Genomic DNA, 18173 nt, shown 5'->3' with positions numbered 1-18173 from the left:
CCAATAAGACCACTACAGTGATGATATTCCAGGAGAATACCAGTGCTCTGTGAACGGGTTTTAATGGCTTTCTATAGCCTGTCCTTCTCATGACCATGTTCTGTTATGCAGAAGGTATGATGTCCCCTGACAAGTTAAGGCCCATGGCATAAAGTATCAGTGTTGACCAAGGAGAGGGCTGCATGGGCATCTTTGCTATACTTTAAAACTGACATCTCTTCTTGAACAATTTATTTCCCTCTAGCAGTACAGCAGCATTGTTAAAACCAAATCTCATACCACAGATCACATCTTTAAAAGAGAAGCAAGCACAAGGATAAATCAAAAGTGTGTTTCCCTGTGCCTTATAGGTTGGCCTTCTTTCTGTGAGAAAGATAAAGGTCACCCTTCCATCACTTGCACTTCATGTTTCCTAAGTGTGGTTAAAGCATCACATCCATTTTCCTTCCGAGCATTTGCAATTTCATTAACCCAGGGTCTCTTCGAGCTAACATGGTTTTTGGTGGAGTTGTGGCTTACGGCTCCAGAACTAGAAATTCCTTTTAAAGAAGCCAGTGTGCAGACAGGGGACCTATTCAGCACTGCCGATGGGCTTTTCATCTGTGGGTGCTGGCCCACCTGCTGGAACTAGGAGCTCCTGAGCTGTGGGCCATCTCTGGGCAGCTTTTCCATTCACTGTGAGACTATGCTGTGTACTTTACCTCTTGTCCATGTGTCTATAAATAAAAAAAAAAAAATTACAAGAGTTACATGAGGCAGTGCAATTTGTATAATTCCAAAAGCCCTTCCCAGAAAGTGTCTTTAAAAACAGGTGTTTACATGTATGCATTTTGGTGATAAACATTCTTTGTTTTTTATTATATATTTATGTAATAATTTCACTGTAGCCTTTTGTGGTAAATTGTATAAAATATATAATAATGTTTATCAGGCATTCATAAGACAGACAGGTGTGTAGTCCCTTGACATCTATGACAGACTGTTCTGGCATCAAGCCCACAAGTGAGTTTCAGACACCCTGTTATAAACCCCCATGGTTACTGTTGGTGGAAGAATGGCAAAGGCCTCTGAACAGTGAAGCTGTTCAACACCAGAGCAGGTGGGACACGTGCAGGCAGCAGTGCTTTACTGGGGTGCCATTTTAGCTTTCAGAGATCTAGAAGCAGTGCCAGCAGAAGGATGATTCAGTCCTTGGCCATTGTGTTATTGCTGTTAGTAAGCGTTAGTAGCTGTGGTGTGCGCGCTAGAGGAAGAACAGAAGTGTGGTGGGTCAGAGTTTGGCGTCAGTTGTTGGCTTTTCCAAAAATTACATTAACAAATCATGTGTAATTTTGACACATTTTTCCTACCTGCCAAATTCCTACCTGCCACACTTTCCTTTTTAAGCTCTGTATTTTTTGTGGTGGTGCTAAACTCTTCGTGGTAGACCCTTTTCTGTTATTTAGTGTTTATTCAGTCCCAGATAAAATGGTGCATAAGTCTTGTGGAAGGCTTTTATAAATTATGCTGTTAACAATTTCAAGTTAGAGCAGAAATTACTTGCAGCTCACATCATTACATGGCCAAATTTCAGACCTTTTTCTTTCGTGTTGCAGTCGGTTGACACAGCTGAGTGACTCTCCCAGTCTCCTGTTCCCAAATCTGTAACAAACCACGAGCTCATATTACACAGGAAGCACTAGCAGTGAGATTTATTTGTCATCTTTGGAGGCCATGAAGAGGAACAAAAGACTTTCATCTCTCTCATTTTCTTCCTTGACTGTAGGGAATAAGAGGGTACTGATATCTTGGGTCTCTGCCACGTGGGATAAAAATCCAATTAATGTAAATCTGCCAGATCGAAGGGAAGTAGCTGTGTGGCTATCAGGAGCCTGCAAACTGCTGGATGGGCCAACAGCAACCTCCAGCAGCAGAATTTCCTGGCTGGAACGGCAGCTGGATTTTATTCCTAATCTAAATATTACTCTACCCTTCTGTTTAGCTTACTCCAGCCAATTTCACGTAAATTGTCAGATACAGCAGTAATGAATTTTCAGTCATTTCTAGACCCACTCTAGGATTAAATCAGTGACCTCAGGATGAAAGGCAGTGAATGCCATGACCACTCTTTGTTACCTCTTCCAGGCAGCTTTGATTAAACTGTGCTGTGAAGCCAGACCTGGATCAATATGAATGATCTTCATCGACCTAATAATGTATTTAACATGTTCAGTGCTCTTTTATCTAGTTTTGTTGCAATAAGTTTACATTAGTGCAGCAGATTGATTTAAAGTTTCAGAGCTCTTTCCAACAGTAAACATCTAGAAATAACCTCATTAGTTTGCACGTGATATTATATATAAATATGTGATCTACTGTGCAAGCTCCTCAGCAGGTGTAAATTAGCATGGCTACAATTTACAAGAGTTGAGAATCTGGCCTCAAATCTGAAAATGCTTATTCCATCAGTGGTATTTTAAATGATCACGCCATAATTTGACATAAAGCGAGGACCATGTTATCTTCTCTGTACCCAATCTAAAGACGTTTTCCACAATCCTTTTTAGACATCTTTCTTTTCTACCATATCTCCCACCGGTAGATGTATGTCCAGTCATTAAATAAGCATCTTCTCATGGTCAGGCATTTTAGATATACCATGTCCAATCAGATATTTCTTAAACCTGTTGTTTTTTTAGGGACTATTTAGCAGACTTGAATAAACGAACAAATGTGGAAGCTGTACCAAACATATCATTTGGGGATGTCAAAGCACTTAACAAACATTGTTACAACTGAGTCCATGTGTAACCACTGAAGGACATATTTGCTTCAGTATGTCTCATGACAGCTTCTTAAAAAATATACTTAAGTGAATTTAACACTTGTGAAAGGTGCCAGATTGACAGGCCCTGGAGATAAAAGTTCTTGAATTACCAGCAGGCACAGCCGAGCTTCCCACACACACTGCCCCACCAGTGTTCCCAACCTTACCTGGAGGGCATAGCTACCAACTGTCCTACAGCTTGCGAATCTGTGCCATCCAGTGCTCTTGGACTGCGGGGCAAAAGTCAAGAGCTGTAATGTGACCAAGAGGTGAAAAAGCAAGTTTCATAATTACTGCACAGGTGCTGTTGCAGTTGATCATTTTCACACCAAGTTTTCAATTAATCTGAAAAAAAAAAAAAAAAAAAAAAAGAATAAGAATAAAAAAGAAGAAAGTGCACATTCCTCTGTTTTTTGCATACAAAAAAAAAAAAAAAAAAAATGTGTACATGAGCCTCCAGTGATTCCTGCAGTTTTATCTGTCCGCATAGGCACATTCAGATTACTATATGAGCAAACAAGTGCTTACACACAATATGAAGTGCATTCTCAGATGCTACTTGAAAAATGGGTCCTTACTGTTTTATATGTTTGTAATAATGTCTCCACTCATAACTCATCTCCACTTGGTGTCATTATAGCCCATCCTCCCCAGAGACTTTGAACACAGCTGGCATACAAGTTCAATAACCATCCACCCCTTAAAGAAATTGGGTTGTTTCAGGGTTGAAAGATAGCACACAGAGAAAACAGGCTTGTGATCTTTGCACTCTGTCATGGTTTTAGAAAAAGCACAAGTTCTTACCCGGTGATTATACTCGGAAAGTTCAGTCCTGCATTTTCTTTGAAATTATATTTGGACCTCACTGTGAGTAGTGGAAGGGCATATTTAAGTGTTTCTTTATTTAGTGCAGAAGGTTAATGACATTTTTTTAAAAAGTGCACATTTATAACCTTGTATAGGCTGATTCTCAACCTGTATATAGGACAGTGCTAAAAGCAGACTGCTGGAAAACACAAAGCAATGAGTTTTCATGCTCTGCTATTTTCTGAACTATAGCTGGCAGCTTGAAAGAATTATTATGGTAGCTAAATCTTAATTCTTTCTGCTGAGAAATAGCCATAACTAATGTGCAGAAGAGCTCAGCAACATTTGTTTATCTTTAGAAGAGTAACATTTCTTTCTGTGTCGTGCCATTGATGTGCATGATAACACATCTAATTTGATTGGTACCGTGTACTTTGGAAGGTAACGTCTGTATATCCAAAGAGAGTTATGTGGCACATAATTATCTTAGGGGAGGCATTTGAGATTGAAATTACAATTGCTATAAATATCGGTATAAAAACGCATTTGATGATTATGGATGCCTGATTTGCTGACATCCTTAGCTTGCACGGTGCATCTTTCACACTGTACAGCTTCAGGAAGAGTTCATACCAGCCTTCAAACTAAGCTGAAGTTTAAGTTTAGAAATAAGGGAGGAAGTGCAGGAGACAGTGTGTCCTTGGGAGAGAGCTGTTTAGGATGGTAGTATTCGTGAACTCAGCTTAAATATCTTACCTCGTACAGCTTCAGTTCTTCTCCTTTACAGACTGTCTGCTGGAAAACAGCGATGGATCATTTTAGGTCATTTTCTCTAATCCTTCACCAGTTTATTCTCTTTAGTACGTGGTTTCATGTTTTGTCTAGTCTGGTTTCAAATATCCAGTGTAGCTGAGTATCCTTCTCTGCAGGTTCTGTATCAGATTTTGGTTTAGGCTGCACTTTTCGTCTGTTTATTTTTTCCTAGTAACTCAATGGCATTTTAATTGAATGTATTTAATTGCATAGTTCCTGGTTTTAATCATATCATGTTATAAACTCACCTCAATCTGCTAACTAGCATGTCCAACTACTTTTCTAAGATTTCTGAGCTCGTAGCTGGCCTTTTGCTTAATGTGACAGCAGCAGAAAGGCAAAAGGATTGTCTGAGAGAAGGGAGGGGAATGCCAGGGACCTTCTCTTACAGAATGACAGTACTCTGCTCACAGAAGAATACAAGAGAAATCGGAAGGGAAATAGATGTTGCCCTGTTTTTCCTAAGATGTATGGTGTAGTTGGGCACCACTGATGACAAAGTTTATCTACTCCATATTGCTCTGAGGATGTGTCTCAGTTCATTAGTTTGAAAACTCTTTTTAGACGTGAAGTATTATTTTTAATTTTGTTTAGGAAGGGACAGAAAATAGAATTCCATATTAGGGAAGGAGAGGACAGAGATTTGTTCCTGGCTGAGTTAAACAAAAGCCTTCAGAAGAATAGAAAGGGGTTGGTTCATTCCCATCTTCATGTAATTTGAATTACAGGGTTTAGTAAGTGAAAAGCATCATAAGCTAAACCCTGCAGAGTCCAGAAAGCACTAATTAACACCCACAGTGAGTAACTTCTCTGAAATCGGTCTTTAATCAAACTTTGCCTTGAAAACAAAACAAGGTATCGTGGCAGCTTGATAAAAGAGATGCATTGCCAAGGCTGACAGGCCCACAATCAAACTAGCACTAAAAATAACTCTTTTTGTCTACTAATTTTCTTTCAGATGCTAAAAAATGCATTAGCTACAGTCTAAAAAAACTTCCGCAGTTACTCAGCCAAATGACTCAGCTCTAGAAAAGTAAGGTTCCTGTAAATGCTAACACCCTCCCTGATGATGAGTGAGCCCCCTTTCCTTCCCACACGCTCCCATCTAATCCAAGAGGAACAGCAGAGAGGCTGGTGGGATGGGGAAGGGAACGGGCAGCTGTTGGGTTCCTCCAGAGCTGGTGGTGTGCGGCTGGCCGTCCCTCTCCACTTTGCGCTAGCGGTGCAGAGTGCAGGCACCTTCACTGACTTGCTGGTTTGGACTAGGAAAAGCCAATTGCTCACCTTTCTCCAATCTGCCATTGACAGTAAGGTCCATGACTGATGCTCACATATTTGCAACTCTTCCTCACTGATTCTGAGAGTGGGACTTCCCAGTGAGGCACACAGGGAAACAGCTCGTTTTCCTCCTCCTCTTTCTCTGCCCAGCCTGGGAGGCTGCTCAGACTCCCGCAGGCACCCATCTAAGCCTACACCAGTCTGCACTCTGTTTTCCTGCACCCTGGGAAAAGACATGCTGGAACTGTGTGCTTTTTTTGTTCTTGTTGTTTGGTTTTTGTTGTTTTTGTTTGTTTGTTTGTTTGTTTTTTAATCAGGCATGGGATAGATTCCAAAGGAATAAGAAATCCAGTGCACAAACAGTGCTAGCAGTAAAATATGAAATGGTGATCTTCCTTTTATAGCATATTTTGGTCTGAGATAGACGGGCTGCTGTGTGAACTGTTACCCTGTTTTCTAATATCTGCACCTACAACTTACAGAATTTTATGACCAAAAAGGCACCGTCTGGGTGCTAATAAACATAGCCTTCACAGACAAGGTTGCCATCCAAAATGGTACTTTGCTATTAGGGACGAGCTTAAATAGGAGAGCTAACATTTTATTTATTGTTTCAAGTCCAGGCTGTATTTTCATCTGTTTATGTAGAAAAGGCACTTTAATTTTTACAACTAAAATGAGTTTGGTGATAGAAGCAAGAAGCCCTTCAGTATAGATGGGTCCATAAAAGCAGGACAAATCCTTGAATTTACATTTTTATGAAAGATTTGTTTGTGAATACCAACTGTGCAGACCTGAGTGGCTGTTTTGGCATCTGGCAAGGCATGCATTTGTAGAGACCTGAGTTCCACATGCAGTTCTGCATCTGCCTCTGTAATGTCACTTTTATTTCTTTTGGGGTATGTATACTTTACAAATACACCTGAAACAGTGCATTTGCTTTTATTAAATGTCCAAATGTGAAAGTTACTTCAAAATAATAATAATAATGCTATTATGCATTTACCATGCAACACAAAAGCTCATTCATCAAACGTTGATTTTGAAATAAAAGAGAGAAGTCTAGACATGGCATAAGAAAACTTTCCAAAATAAAATGGATTTTGAAAGTGATGTAGCAGTGAACACAAATTCTTTTAGCTTGCTTGTCATAGTTTCAAAGACTGGCTCAGGTAATCACTGGTTTAAATCAGCTTCACAGCCTCACCCACAATCAGACTGGTCATTTGCACTGTATGTCATGGCAACAGACTTCCCCTGCAATCCAAAGCATCTGTTTAACTCTTATTTGGAAAAATATCCCAGGCCAGAGTGATGAAAGTGCATCACCAGTATTGCATGAAGGAGCTTATGCTGTCTCTAAAGCTGCTCCTGACCTGGTCTGCCAAGAGGTGCTACAGAATCCCCCTATTTACCAGCACTTAACAAAACTCAATTATACCCTGGTCACCACTACAAGTATGGAAACCATCATTATCCTGGTAGTATAAATAAGCAGGTAAGGACAGACTGTAACTCACTTAAAACCAGGAAGACCAAGAGAAATTAGAGTAACAGCCAGGATAAATAATCACGAGTGGTTGGCTTCCAAAGTAAGTTCAATTTCCATCCTCCTAAGTTTAATTATTGTTAATTACCTTTTTTTGTTCATTGGGAAAAAATATTTCAAAATATGTGATTTTGGAAGGCATTTATAAAAGCATAGAGTAACATATCTTTGGTCAGTTTTTCCTGGAACTGATAGGCTCTTAGGACATTTGAAGATCAAGCTGATGAGCTTAGTTGTCAAAATGGAAACACAATTATTTACAAAATGTTGCATCAGTTTTTGCTGTGGGCAGAGCAATTTTGAAAATGTAGTCCATTAACAGAGAACTGACCAACATGACCTACATGAAATAATGTCATCAAGAGTACCAAAGGAAACTGTAAGGTACCATATGGGAAAAAAAAATGAAAAAAAAAAAAAGGAACTATTGGAATATGCACAATGTCTACATCATTTTCAATGTACGTCTTCACAGTTGCAACAACAACAACAAAAAAGCACAAAATCCTATTTGCAAAACAACTCATTTTTACACTCCAACTGTGAATTTTGTTGACTAGACTAGGTCTTAGTTTTGGACAAGGAAAATCAAGCAAGCTGACTGCACTGGTTTTGTTTTAAAATCTTACATTCAGCTACATCATTTTATATTATTTTAAGTAAATATGTGGGGAAAATCCTGAACTGATTTCTGTAGCATATAAGGCTCATGAACAGTAAAAATAGATTTTTTAAAAAAGCAAATGTTCTTCCGTTGCTACTGTTGTAACCAGAGAGACAGTCAGCTGGATGTGTAAGAAAGAGAAAGAGGTCTCCACTTCCTCGTGTTTCACCTTTTCATTGCTCTGCATGACCATTTAAGGCAGAGGCTTGTTCTAGACAGCTTGAATTAAACTATGCTGTGAAACTGTATATAGGTCAATAGAAATGATCCATAACAAGAGGCTAATCGTGTATTTAACAGCGTTCAGTCGAGTTCAATCACCTTCTTCCATTTCTGTGACTTTACACTCATGTGGCAAAGCCTTGGATGTGTATATGTATTTTTTAATCCATCTCATTAGTGACCATATGCTTTGGCTTCAAGGGAGACAAGAACTGTCTGCAATCTGCCAGGGATTTAGGGACATCAATAATTTGTGAATAGTCATGTTGGTATTGGTCGAAGGGTTAAGTGTTCTGCACACTAGGGGCACATCTTTTGGGACTGGAACTCTTAGTCAACTGTTAGGAACCTGATCCCCTGTGACGCATCTTTTCAGAGTACATGCTGCATGTCAGGTCTGCACAGCTGAAGCAATGGAGCTTTATTAGCTCAGGGATTTTAAAAACCTGCTCTTAGTGATGTAACAATATCTTTTGGCTAAAAAGTGAAAGAAAGATAGCAGTTATAGTATGAAAGTGATTTTTTATGTGCTGGGCTAAATGTAATCTTATTATTTCTCACCTGCAAATAGCCAGTGAAACAAGAGTGTCAGCAGTAATAGGGACCTGGTTCTGGAAACGCGTAAGTGGATTCTGTGGCCTCACCTCATATTGGCCCAGATCATACAATGATTGCATAGACATAAAAACAGTCATTTGCAATGAACCTGTACGGGCTCTCAGGACACTGTTTTATCTACCTAGTCTGAAAAGCACCTTCAAAAGCAACAGCTTATGATGCTATATGCCATGTTATATGTAAGGGTTGCTAAGTCAGTGTGAGATCATCGGATCTCAGTATGTTGTCCTTAAAGAGGAATGGCTGAAACAGATAGCAATGCCAGAATTTTAGGGAAAGAGGGGGAAAGTTTGAATTATTTTTGTTCAGTTTAGGTTTGGTTATGTCCATATCCCTCAGCTGTGCCAATGGAAAGATGTGTAGTGGTGTAGGAAGAAACTTGGCATGGAACCTGTGCCATTAACTTGTGCTGTTCAGTTGCAAGTAGGGGACATCCATCCTACAGGGTGAGGATCACCTGCTTTAGAAAAATGCCATGGAGTAATAATAAAGAATGGTGTCACAGAAGATGAAAACACGCACAATGTGCGCCACATGTTTGCTGCTTGCTATTCAGCTGCTTTTGTTTATACTTCAGTAAATATTCTGTATCAGGGCAGATTAAGTAACTTTAAGACTGGTATCAGCCTTACATAGCTCCTGCTAAAGCTCCGGTAAACACACTCACTATAACCCTCTGTCCCTTACATATATTCACTTTTAAGGTCAAATTCTACAAGTTTGGCCTGCAACTAATGAAATATTTCCCTAAGTCACATAAAGCAAATAAATTTTTGAAGTCTAAGGTCTGTTTGAGCAAGGAGTTGCACACATCAGAAAACACTCATACTGTTGATTGAGGTTCTTATTTACCTAAAATCATAGTATGCAGGAGTGAAGGGAAAAAAAAAAAAAAAAAAAAAAAAGGATTGTGTCATATCATTAAAAATATACAATTAGTAGTGGAAGATTTATTTATATTTATTATTTATACCAGGTAAAATGTATACCTGTCAAATTTTGCATTGTGTCAGCTATCATTACATAGCCTGAGACAGGTTTAATAATTGTGCACTGTCTTTTGTGGGGACCTGAGACTATAATTTTACTTTTTTGGAAGACCCTATGTCCTCTTTTCAGGGGAATTTGCATGAGCAGAGATATACTTACAATTTTCAAATGTATAAAGATAATTACATATTCAGGCTTTGCTGTGGCAATTTACACTTGCAATAGACAAGCTGGAAGAGCGTCTCTTTCTGACTGTTAAGCAAGTCCACAAGATCATGTTCAAATGTAAATATTTATGGCTATTTTGGCTGTCCCAAAAAGCAAAAGAATGGAGTTAAATTTCCAGATAGCCTCACTTTCAAATTCTCCCTTTAAAAGTAATACCTGGTTTTGGGTAGCTTCTAGCCCAGTTTCATAGCTTGCAAACCTGTAAGAAGTTAAAGACCAAAATTACATTTTGACAATATTAATTGAAGAAAAAGAGGAAATGCAGTTTTAATAGGGTGGAATCAGTGATTTTTGAGGTGAAATTCCTTTACCCACTTCCACTGAATGCCTTCTGAGTCAGAATTGCTATAAAGCTTACTGAGGTCTAAGTTTCGAATGAGACCATTAGCTGCTGCCCAGTTAGCAAGGCACTGCTGAGTATCTGAGATACAGAGACTGAGTCACTGTTTACACCGAACATGAAGTCCTCTGGCCTTTGAGATGACTGTTGATCTTTGGCTCACCCCATCTGTTTTCACCTCTAACGTCAGTGAGTTTAATACAAAAAAGACAGTAGAACTTCAGAAGGCTGCTATTGTCTTTGCAATATTTCACTTGTGGTGTTGCCACTATTACCTTAATTTATTGTACTGCTGCCAGGTAACAAGAGAGAACAGTTTTGGCTTCGGTGAATACAATGGCAAAATTCCTATTTTATCTTACATGAGGTAACACTTTGACTGAACTGCCTATTCACAGTTTCACAGGCAGTGATGCCAAAGGAAAAAAAAAAAAAAAAAAAAAAAAACTTTGACAGTCTTCAAGTTCTGCCCTCTTTACACCCTCTCTAGCCAAGAATGCTTAGTGTTGTAAAGAATTGCTGTAATCACAGAAGCTACAGACAGAAATAACTTAACAAAACCAAAAACCATGCAGACCATGCCTTACCATTAGGAAATTGCCTTTTGCAGAGTTGTTTGGAAGGTTTTCTGCAGTCCTTTCTAAAAGCTCTGTGTGCCTGGATTCCTAGCATGTCCTTTGGGGCTGCAGGATGACCAGAAATGTCTTAATACGGAGTTTTAATTTTCCATTCTTTACTTTCCTTCCATTATTCTCCTAATTAGATTATCTCCAGTATCAATTCTGTTCCCCTAATGGACTTGGAATTTAGTGATTTCTGTCACAGAACAGTCCCAGCCAAGCTCTTTGTAGCTGCATCCTGTGTTTTTTAGAGTTTGAACCTCTCTGTCATTCTAGAACTGCTGCCATGTATGTTGCCATCCCTGGACTTCTTTGTATCAGCAACATGGCATGCTTCCATCAGTTTCAAATAGAAATCATGTTCATAATGGTTTTAAAAATGGCCCATTTTAACTTTTAGTAGACTGCTGCAGCAGATTGGGACCTGAGGGCAAAAATTCATGTACGGACAACTATGCGCCTATCATCCCAATACCACTATTTGCAAACCACTTAACTTCAGCTGGCCTTTAGTTATTTTTACTGCCTGCACCTAGTTTCAGCTTGCTGTGTCTGTCATCGGCGGACCACTCCCTCAAAGCTGGTCAAAATGCTTTTAACAGTTTTGCTGAAATATGGCCTTAGGTAAAGCTGATCTTAAATTAGTTGACGGGCAGGTGGGAGATGGTGATTCTCCCTTCTGTATACACTGAAAACTCAGAGTCGCATTTCACTTTTGTTAATTGCTACTCCGTGATAGGTTTCAAAAACATACTCAGAAATCACTTGTAAGAAATGACACACAATAGAAAGTAAGACAAAGAGAATTCATGAATTGTTTTCTTTCTGTTTTAGGACTTCAAGAAAACCTTGAAAAATACTTGGGCAAGAAGACCCCAGCTCTGATTTTAGTCCCTGCGGTGGATTTACCTGGCAAGGAAGTTATTCATGCAACATGCTGGCTAAGCTAGCAGTCTAAAAGAGATGAGCTGATACCAAAACACACATTCATCCAGGAAAGAACAAAGAAAAGAATTGATCACAACTATGTTGGATACTTTCATTAAGCAATATTGTTTGATTTAAGCAAAGTCATATTTAGCTTGTTAATGATGCCTTATGATATGTGACAGAGTCAGCTTTGTATGAACAATAAAGGTTTCTTTTCAAAATATTGTGCTTTTTTCTGACTTATTTTTAGATACATTCTGGTAATTAGCAGGTGGCTCCTGGGAAATGACAGTTGCTCTGATCACTTCAGTTCTTTTGTTTGATATATTTAGGCCTGGTTACAATGAACTGATTACAACGTCAGATCTTTTGGATGGAGGTAAAATCAGAACCTTAATGCCTGTATTTTTTTAAAGACTTTGTTTCCTTTCAGTTTTATGTTGAATTTTCTGACTCCAGGCCAACTCACAAAGACACTGTTTGTGGCCAGATTTTAACCCTTTTCTGGTACTGGGGAAGTATTATTCACAGGGGCATTCAGGATGCGTGTTTTATCAAAGCGAATGATGGAGGTGATGGTTAGACTGCTGGGTTTGCCATCCTGCTTTCTGAGGTGATAGGGAGTACCTTCATGCTTTATATCTGGTAGACAGCTCTTAATAAAGAGCTACCAGTATTCCCTAGGGCTTCAGTCTTCTCTGGAAAATCAACAAGAGTTTTACTACTGCTTTCATTAAAGCAGGTTCAGACACATAGGTGAAGCTCCTATTGATTTCATTGCAACTGATATTTTACTCATGATATAGGATCAGTATAGGAGAGAAAGCTTTTTGGACTTAGCTCGAGGCAGTAAGCCACTGTAGAGAAATCTCACTTTCAGTCAAAGGCTGTAAAATTAAACCTTAAAGAAATAAACTTTTGCCTATGCTCTACCTCTATATATTCTCCTTGCTTCTTTTCCCGTGTGTGAGCACTGGAGCTACGTGACCAGTGCTACAGTTGCCATTCCTTTGTGCCAGCATCTCACTGAAATGACTCCACAAAAGTCAACTGAACGGCAGTAGGTTTACCTTGGGGTGCCTAAGATGTGGATGTAGGGCTACAGCTTCATCTTCTTCCCCACTGCCAGAGGGGCACTGGGCTGCTGATACAAAACCAGCAACTGAAGATAAGAGGCTCTTCCTCTGTTTGGTGCAATATAATGGCATGTCCAGTACCTTGTGCTGGTTATTACCTGAAAATAGACTGTTACATGCCATTTTTCATTACCTTTACATCTAGAAATATAGCAGAGCTGCTATCCTCCTTAGTAAGAATTATTTTTGTCACAGTTATTCAAATATTTTTAGAAGGGAGAAGGCAAAAAGCTTTTTATATACCAGTGTATAAATACATGGATGTATTAAATTAAATTTCATAACAAGAAAGGGAAGGATCTGTTAACAATGCATCGGTTTATTAGCATTCAGCATCACTTTTAAGTTATACTTAAACATATTTGATCCTTATTCTTTCCCACAGTCAGAAAAGAACTTGTTAATACCTGGATGTGCCTGTTCTATTTGAATTCTACTCTTTTAGAAGGCTAAATCATTTTCTTAGTTCTCCTTGGAAATACTGGTATTTTTTGTTTCTTTCAGTGCGGAGTGTCCACGGCCCAGAGACACAAGCTGGGCTGAAATGGGAGACAGTCCTTGCAGAGAGATGAGGACAAAGCTCTATTTTTCATAGGCAGAGATGGAAGCCAAATAGATGGAATTAATTTGCCTATGTCTCCTGTAATAGTCATGTTTTCGTAGTTTAGAAAAGACACCCACACATGTTGATCTTAGTTTTTGTACTATATTGCATTTTGTAAGGTGGCAGAATATTTGCTCTTAAACAAACTAGCTTTTCCTGCAAGTTTTCTACAAGATTCACGACTCTCACTAGCCTTCTTTTTCCTAGCATTGAGAAATGGTAACAGAATACATTGGGTTGCAAAAACAGTGCGATAATTTTTTCTCAACGGAAAAAATTTGTATTTTATATTTGGTGAGGCTAGAAAATCTGCAGTGGGTTTATCAGGTTTACTTTGTGAATAGCTAAAAAGGAATGGTTTGCTGACTTGTCTCCTTGAAAGGCTTTGTACAGCTTCTAAGTAGTGTGAGTAACTAAGACTATAAGCTGAGTCTGCTGAGTGTTAAGTACGAACAAGGCAATTTGTTCAACATTGATATGCAAGGTAGGTGGGTAAAGTGCTGCTCCACATAGGCACCTAAGACTTTTATAATAGAAAGAAATGTCTTAACAACATTTTATCTGCCTTATGCTGCAGATGCATCATAATTACTGGGTCCTACTGTGAATAAGTTGTTTCACAGAGCTTTTTCAGTTTCTTTGTAACAAAAGTGCTAGCTGAAGATGGGAGGACGGGAAATGGGCACACAGACACATACACACACATATGTGCATTTTAGTGAAAAGAGGGGTAGACAGCTAACACTTAAAATTTATAAATACAGTTTTGTTTTATTATTATTACTATTATTTGTGCTGTTCCATCTTGTTTGTTTGCAGGACTAGCTCTGCTGTGTGTTTACCCCAGCAGGTTTTAATCTTGAAACTGTAAATTCACATACTGTTCCATGACACTGGTGGTGAGGATTAGATATATACACACAAATTCTCCTGTTTCTCTCATTTTTGCTTAGCCTGCAGAAAAATGTGTTGTGTGCGTATTATGACTCAAAAAGTTTGCTGATCTTGGTTCCAGCACTCAGAACACAGAAAAGCTATGTAATAGCTGGGAAAATGTCTGTAAAAATGTAACCCAGGATTTAAATTTTTCCTTTCTCTGCTGTAACAAGTGTAAAAATATCTTTTTTTTTTTTTTTTAACAAAATCTATGCATTGTTTGTTATAGATCTCCGTGTCAGTGAAGTTTTGCCTCTTGTTTCTTCTCTGTGTATCAGTTTCTTTAATTGCTTGAAAGTATGCTAAAGTGAACTGACCAAATAGGACTGCAAGACCAGAACTGATTTAATAACTTTGTGTTTTACTCATTTCAAACCCAGTGACGGCTGCAATACAACGAGCCTTTACAATGCACATGGCTAAGCTGCTATAAAGCCACCAGAGCCAATCTTCCTAAATAGATTTTAAAATGACATTGAGATATTTTAAGCAGAGATTATTTAATTTTTTTCTCTGCAGGTTTTATAGCTAGGTGATTCAGGAGCTGATTTGTTACACCAGGTAGCAGTGGCGCATCTTCCCTCTTTGCTCTCAGAAGCCCAACAGGCGGTGGAAGCAGGAGGTCTCCCGAGTATTAAAGAGGTGATCTGAAGCACCTCCTCTCCTTCAAGGACACTCTGCTCAATCCATCTTCTGTCTACGTGCTATAGTCTAGTCTATCAAAATACAGTGATTGAATAAAACTTTTATTTCAAATAAATGAATGCACTGATTTAATAAAAGGCTTGTACTGCATGGTATAACAGTTCTCTAAATGAATGCTGTAATCCTAAAATATGGGCACTCTTTGTGTGTCCAGGTTAAAGCATCGTTACTTCTTTCCGAATGGCTTTGTTGAAGCAAACCTAGTTTATTCTGTGCATTAAAGTAAAACTACCCTGAGCTCTCTGAGTACCAACTGACACTTATTATTTAAGTAACCTTCTTTTACTATTATAAATGTCTGGCATTGGTAATGCGTATTAAGAATACTTGACAATTTACTAATTTATGATCTCTTTAGTTGTATTTTAATATTTTTGGCAAGCCAGCCTGTGTTGATGTATTAGCCAAACATTCAAAATACAGACTTGAGATCTTGAAAGATTCTTTTTTTCAACTTTCATCTGAACGCTGAATATTTTTGACATATTTTAAATTTTAATTTTAAAAAACAGACTGGGTACCTGTGAACTGAACCCGTATGTTACATGCAAGTGCCCTTTTACTGATGACTCACTGCTCACAATTTCTTGGCTTTGACTTTTGTTGGATTAACTCAGGGCTAGGTTTTGCCTTTGGTTTTCTGCCCTTCTCATTTTTTAGAGCACTGCCTGATTTCTCCTTATATTCCCAAATAGTCAGGTTGTTCTGAGGATTTTCTCAAAGGCTCTGTCACTGGCAGCAGCCTCCTTGTCACTGCCTTCACTCTCCATTTCTTTTGAAATGTTTGAAAACCATTTCATGGATTTGTATGCTCATCCTGCCTTTCCTATTACGTTGCTATTTTGTGATCGTATCTTTAATCTGAAATAATTTTGAAATAGTTTGCATAATTTAATCCCTTTGACAAGACTTACTGTCCACAGTAAAAACAAGATGTGCTCAATAATGTGGTCATATTTCACTTTTGCTTTTCCCAGCTTTCAGCAACTCCAGCTCTTCTCTAAATTATGCAGATCTCTAGTTCAGAAGAAAATATTTTTTTCAGGGAAAAAAAAAATATATCAACTAAATGCCCTGAACAAATTTACAGCTGCTCTGCTTTAGTAACCTGTTAGGGGACTCCAGAATCAGAACATACAGGTTAGGGTCATGCCACCCCAGTTACTGGTTAAGTTTAAGTACACCCCTACTTTTCTTTTGCCTCTGTTGCCATACTTGTAGCTTTAAAATAATGTTTTCTCACCCTCGTAAAGGTGTTGGCAAAGAGATTCTATGTTGTAGTCATACAATGTGCAGTAACAAAAAGTTTAGACTGAGTGAGCAGCACACAAGAGTGTGAAAATAATGTTGTAGTGGGAGCCATAATGAATGTGATCGCAGATACCGATTTGCATGAGCACAATCTGGAAAGCTTTTCTCCTAGCACACTGCCTGCAGCAGTCTGAGATCACAGGAGAAGCCTGTAATACATGTAGTAACGCTAACGATACATTTTGCAGCATGATTCCTCTGGACAGACCTGAAGTGCTGTACAAGTCCACTGCCTACACCTTGCATGGGCCATCAGCAGGGCAGCCACATGCACTGCAGGCCTTCTCCATGGCACTGGGGTGGACATGTCTGTGGCTATGCTGCTCGGATGGGAGCTCCTCTGCTCTTGGCACTCTCCTGAGAAGGGATATTTGCTTTGGCAGAAGCACTGTTGCCATTGAGAGACTTCATCCTCAAAGTCCCATCATCACACAGTTAGCCACGTTACCTTCTGTTCCTCGGAAAAAAGATGTTTCACTTTAGATTTTGCTAAGAAGGAAGGGAAAACACCTCTGTTGGGCTCTGTCAGGCAGCAGTCTCAATTCTCTTTCTGCAAGGTCTGGTATGGACAGCTGTTGACGGTTCTCAATAATCCTAGCTTCCCTGGTACACCGTATTACTGCTATAACCCCACTCTACAGGAAAGACGTCGTCTCTCTGAGATAGGAGTGTTATGTTGCATTAGGGGTGCAAGCTCATGCCACCATGGCTTCAGCTGCTCGGAGTCCCATGGTTTTGTTGGTAGCTGCCTTGACATTAGTTTATTTTGTTGCTTACAGAAGAATATGGGTCCAGAAGGAAGGAACACATTTCTCAGATGTAAGAGTTCTCTCTTTGCAACAAAGTTCAGCCCTACTCCCACGCAGATCCACTCACTCTGCAGGAAGACCCAGATACATGCAAATGCAGAGCCTTTTGTAACTGAACCAAATTCACACAGCGCCAGAGCTGGATCTGTTACGGTTCAAAGCAGGCGGTGTTAAACGATATGAAATAATAGAAAGGAAACGCAAGCAAGAAGTCAGTGCCAAAGGAATGGTGTCATTAGGAACCAGTAGGGAAGCCAAGCTAAAAGGCAAACAAAAGGTCTACAGACCAAAGGGGGTTATTCGTTATTTATAGGATGTCTTTGAAGATGTGGACCCTGGACTGCCTTCTTGTTGGTACTAGGCGTAACTATAAAAGATTAACGTTTGACGAATGAAGAGGAATAAATACAGGTTTCCAGGAAAGAGAGCCAGAAATGCAGCTCTAATTCTTTCAACAAGGTAGAACACAATACACACTCCGACTGCTCTAACAGAGTGCTTTGGTCTGGCTTCTGAGTGTGAGGATGCCCTAAATGGGGGAATACGCAGGAGCAACCACCATGACGTGCTGTCAGGGGACATTTCTCCTGGGCACTACATCAGTGCACACGAGGAAAGTGGCTTTGAGTTGAGACCTGGAGCCTGTGAGTGTACTCTCATTTGTACCACTCCTTCACCGAGGCATTGAAGCGCACCAAGATTTTGATTCAGGATTTGCCTTTCATTGTTACGGATCTTGTTTAAAACTAACTATTTAAATACTAAAAGTCAGAGTGTCTCATATTGCCACTCAGATTAGGCAAGCCA

General features: G+C 39.2%; 1 protein-coding gene across 1 annotated transcript in view; it reads left to right on the top strand.

Moving 5' to 3' along the window:
- Positions 1–12088, top strand: part of DPH6 (diphthamine biosynthesis 6) — a 192343-nt gene extending 180255 nt beyond the window's left edge. Inside the window, exon 15 of the mRNA XM_035327558.1 lies at positions 11770–12088. Within this exon, the coding sequence (XP_035183449.1) occupies positions 11770–11885 (116 nt within the window). The 3' untranslated portion in view covers positions 11886–12088. The remainder of the gene's footprint in view (positions 1–11769) is intronic.
- Positions 12089–18173: the final 6085 nt, after the last annotated feature.

Source organism: Oxyura jamaicensis, chromosome 5 (assembly GCF_011077185.1).
Source record: "Oxyura jamaicensis isolate SHBP4307 breed ruddy duck chromosome 5, BPBGC_Ojam_1.0, whole genome shotgun sequence".
Lineage (NCBI taxonomy): Eukaryota > Metazoa > Chordata > Aves > Anseriformes > Anatidae > Oxyura > Oxyura jamaicensis.
Note: the sequence above shows the minus strand (reverse complement) of the source record. Positions and strands in the feature narration are given on the sequence as shown.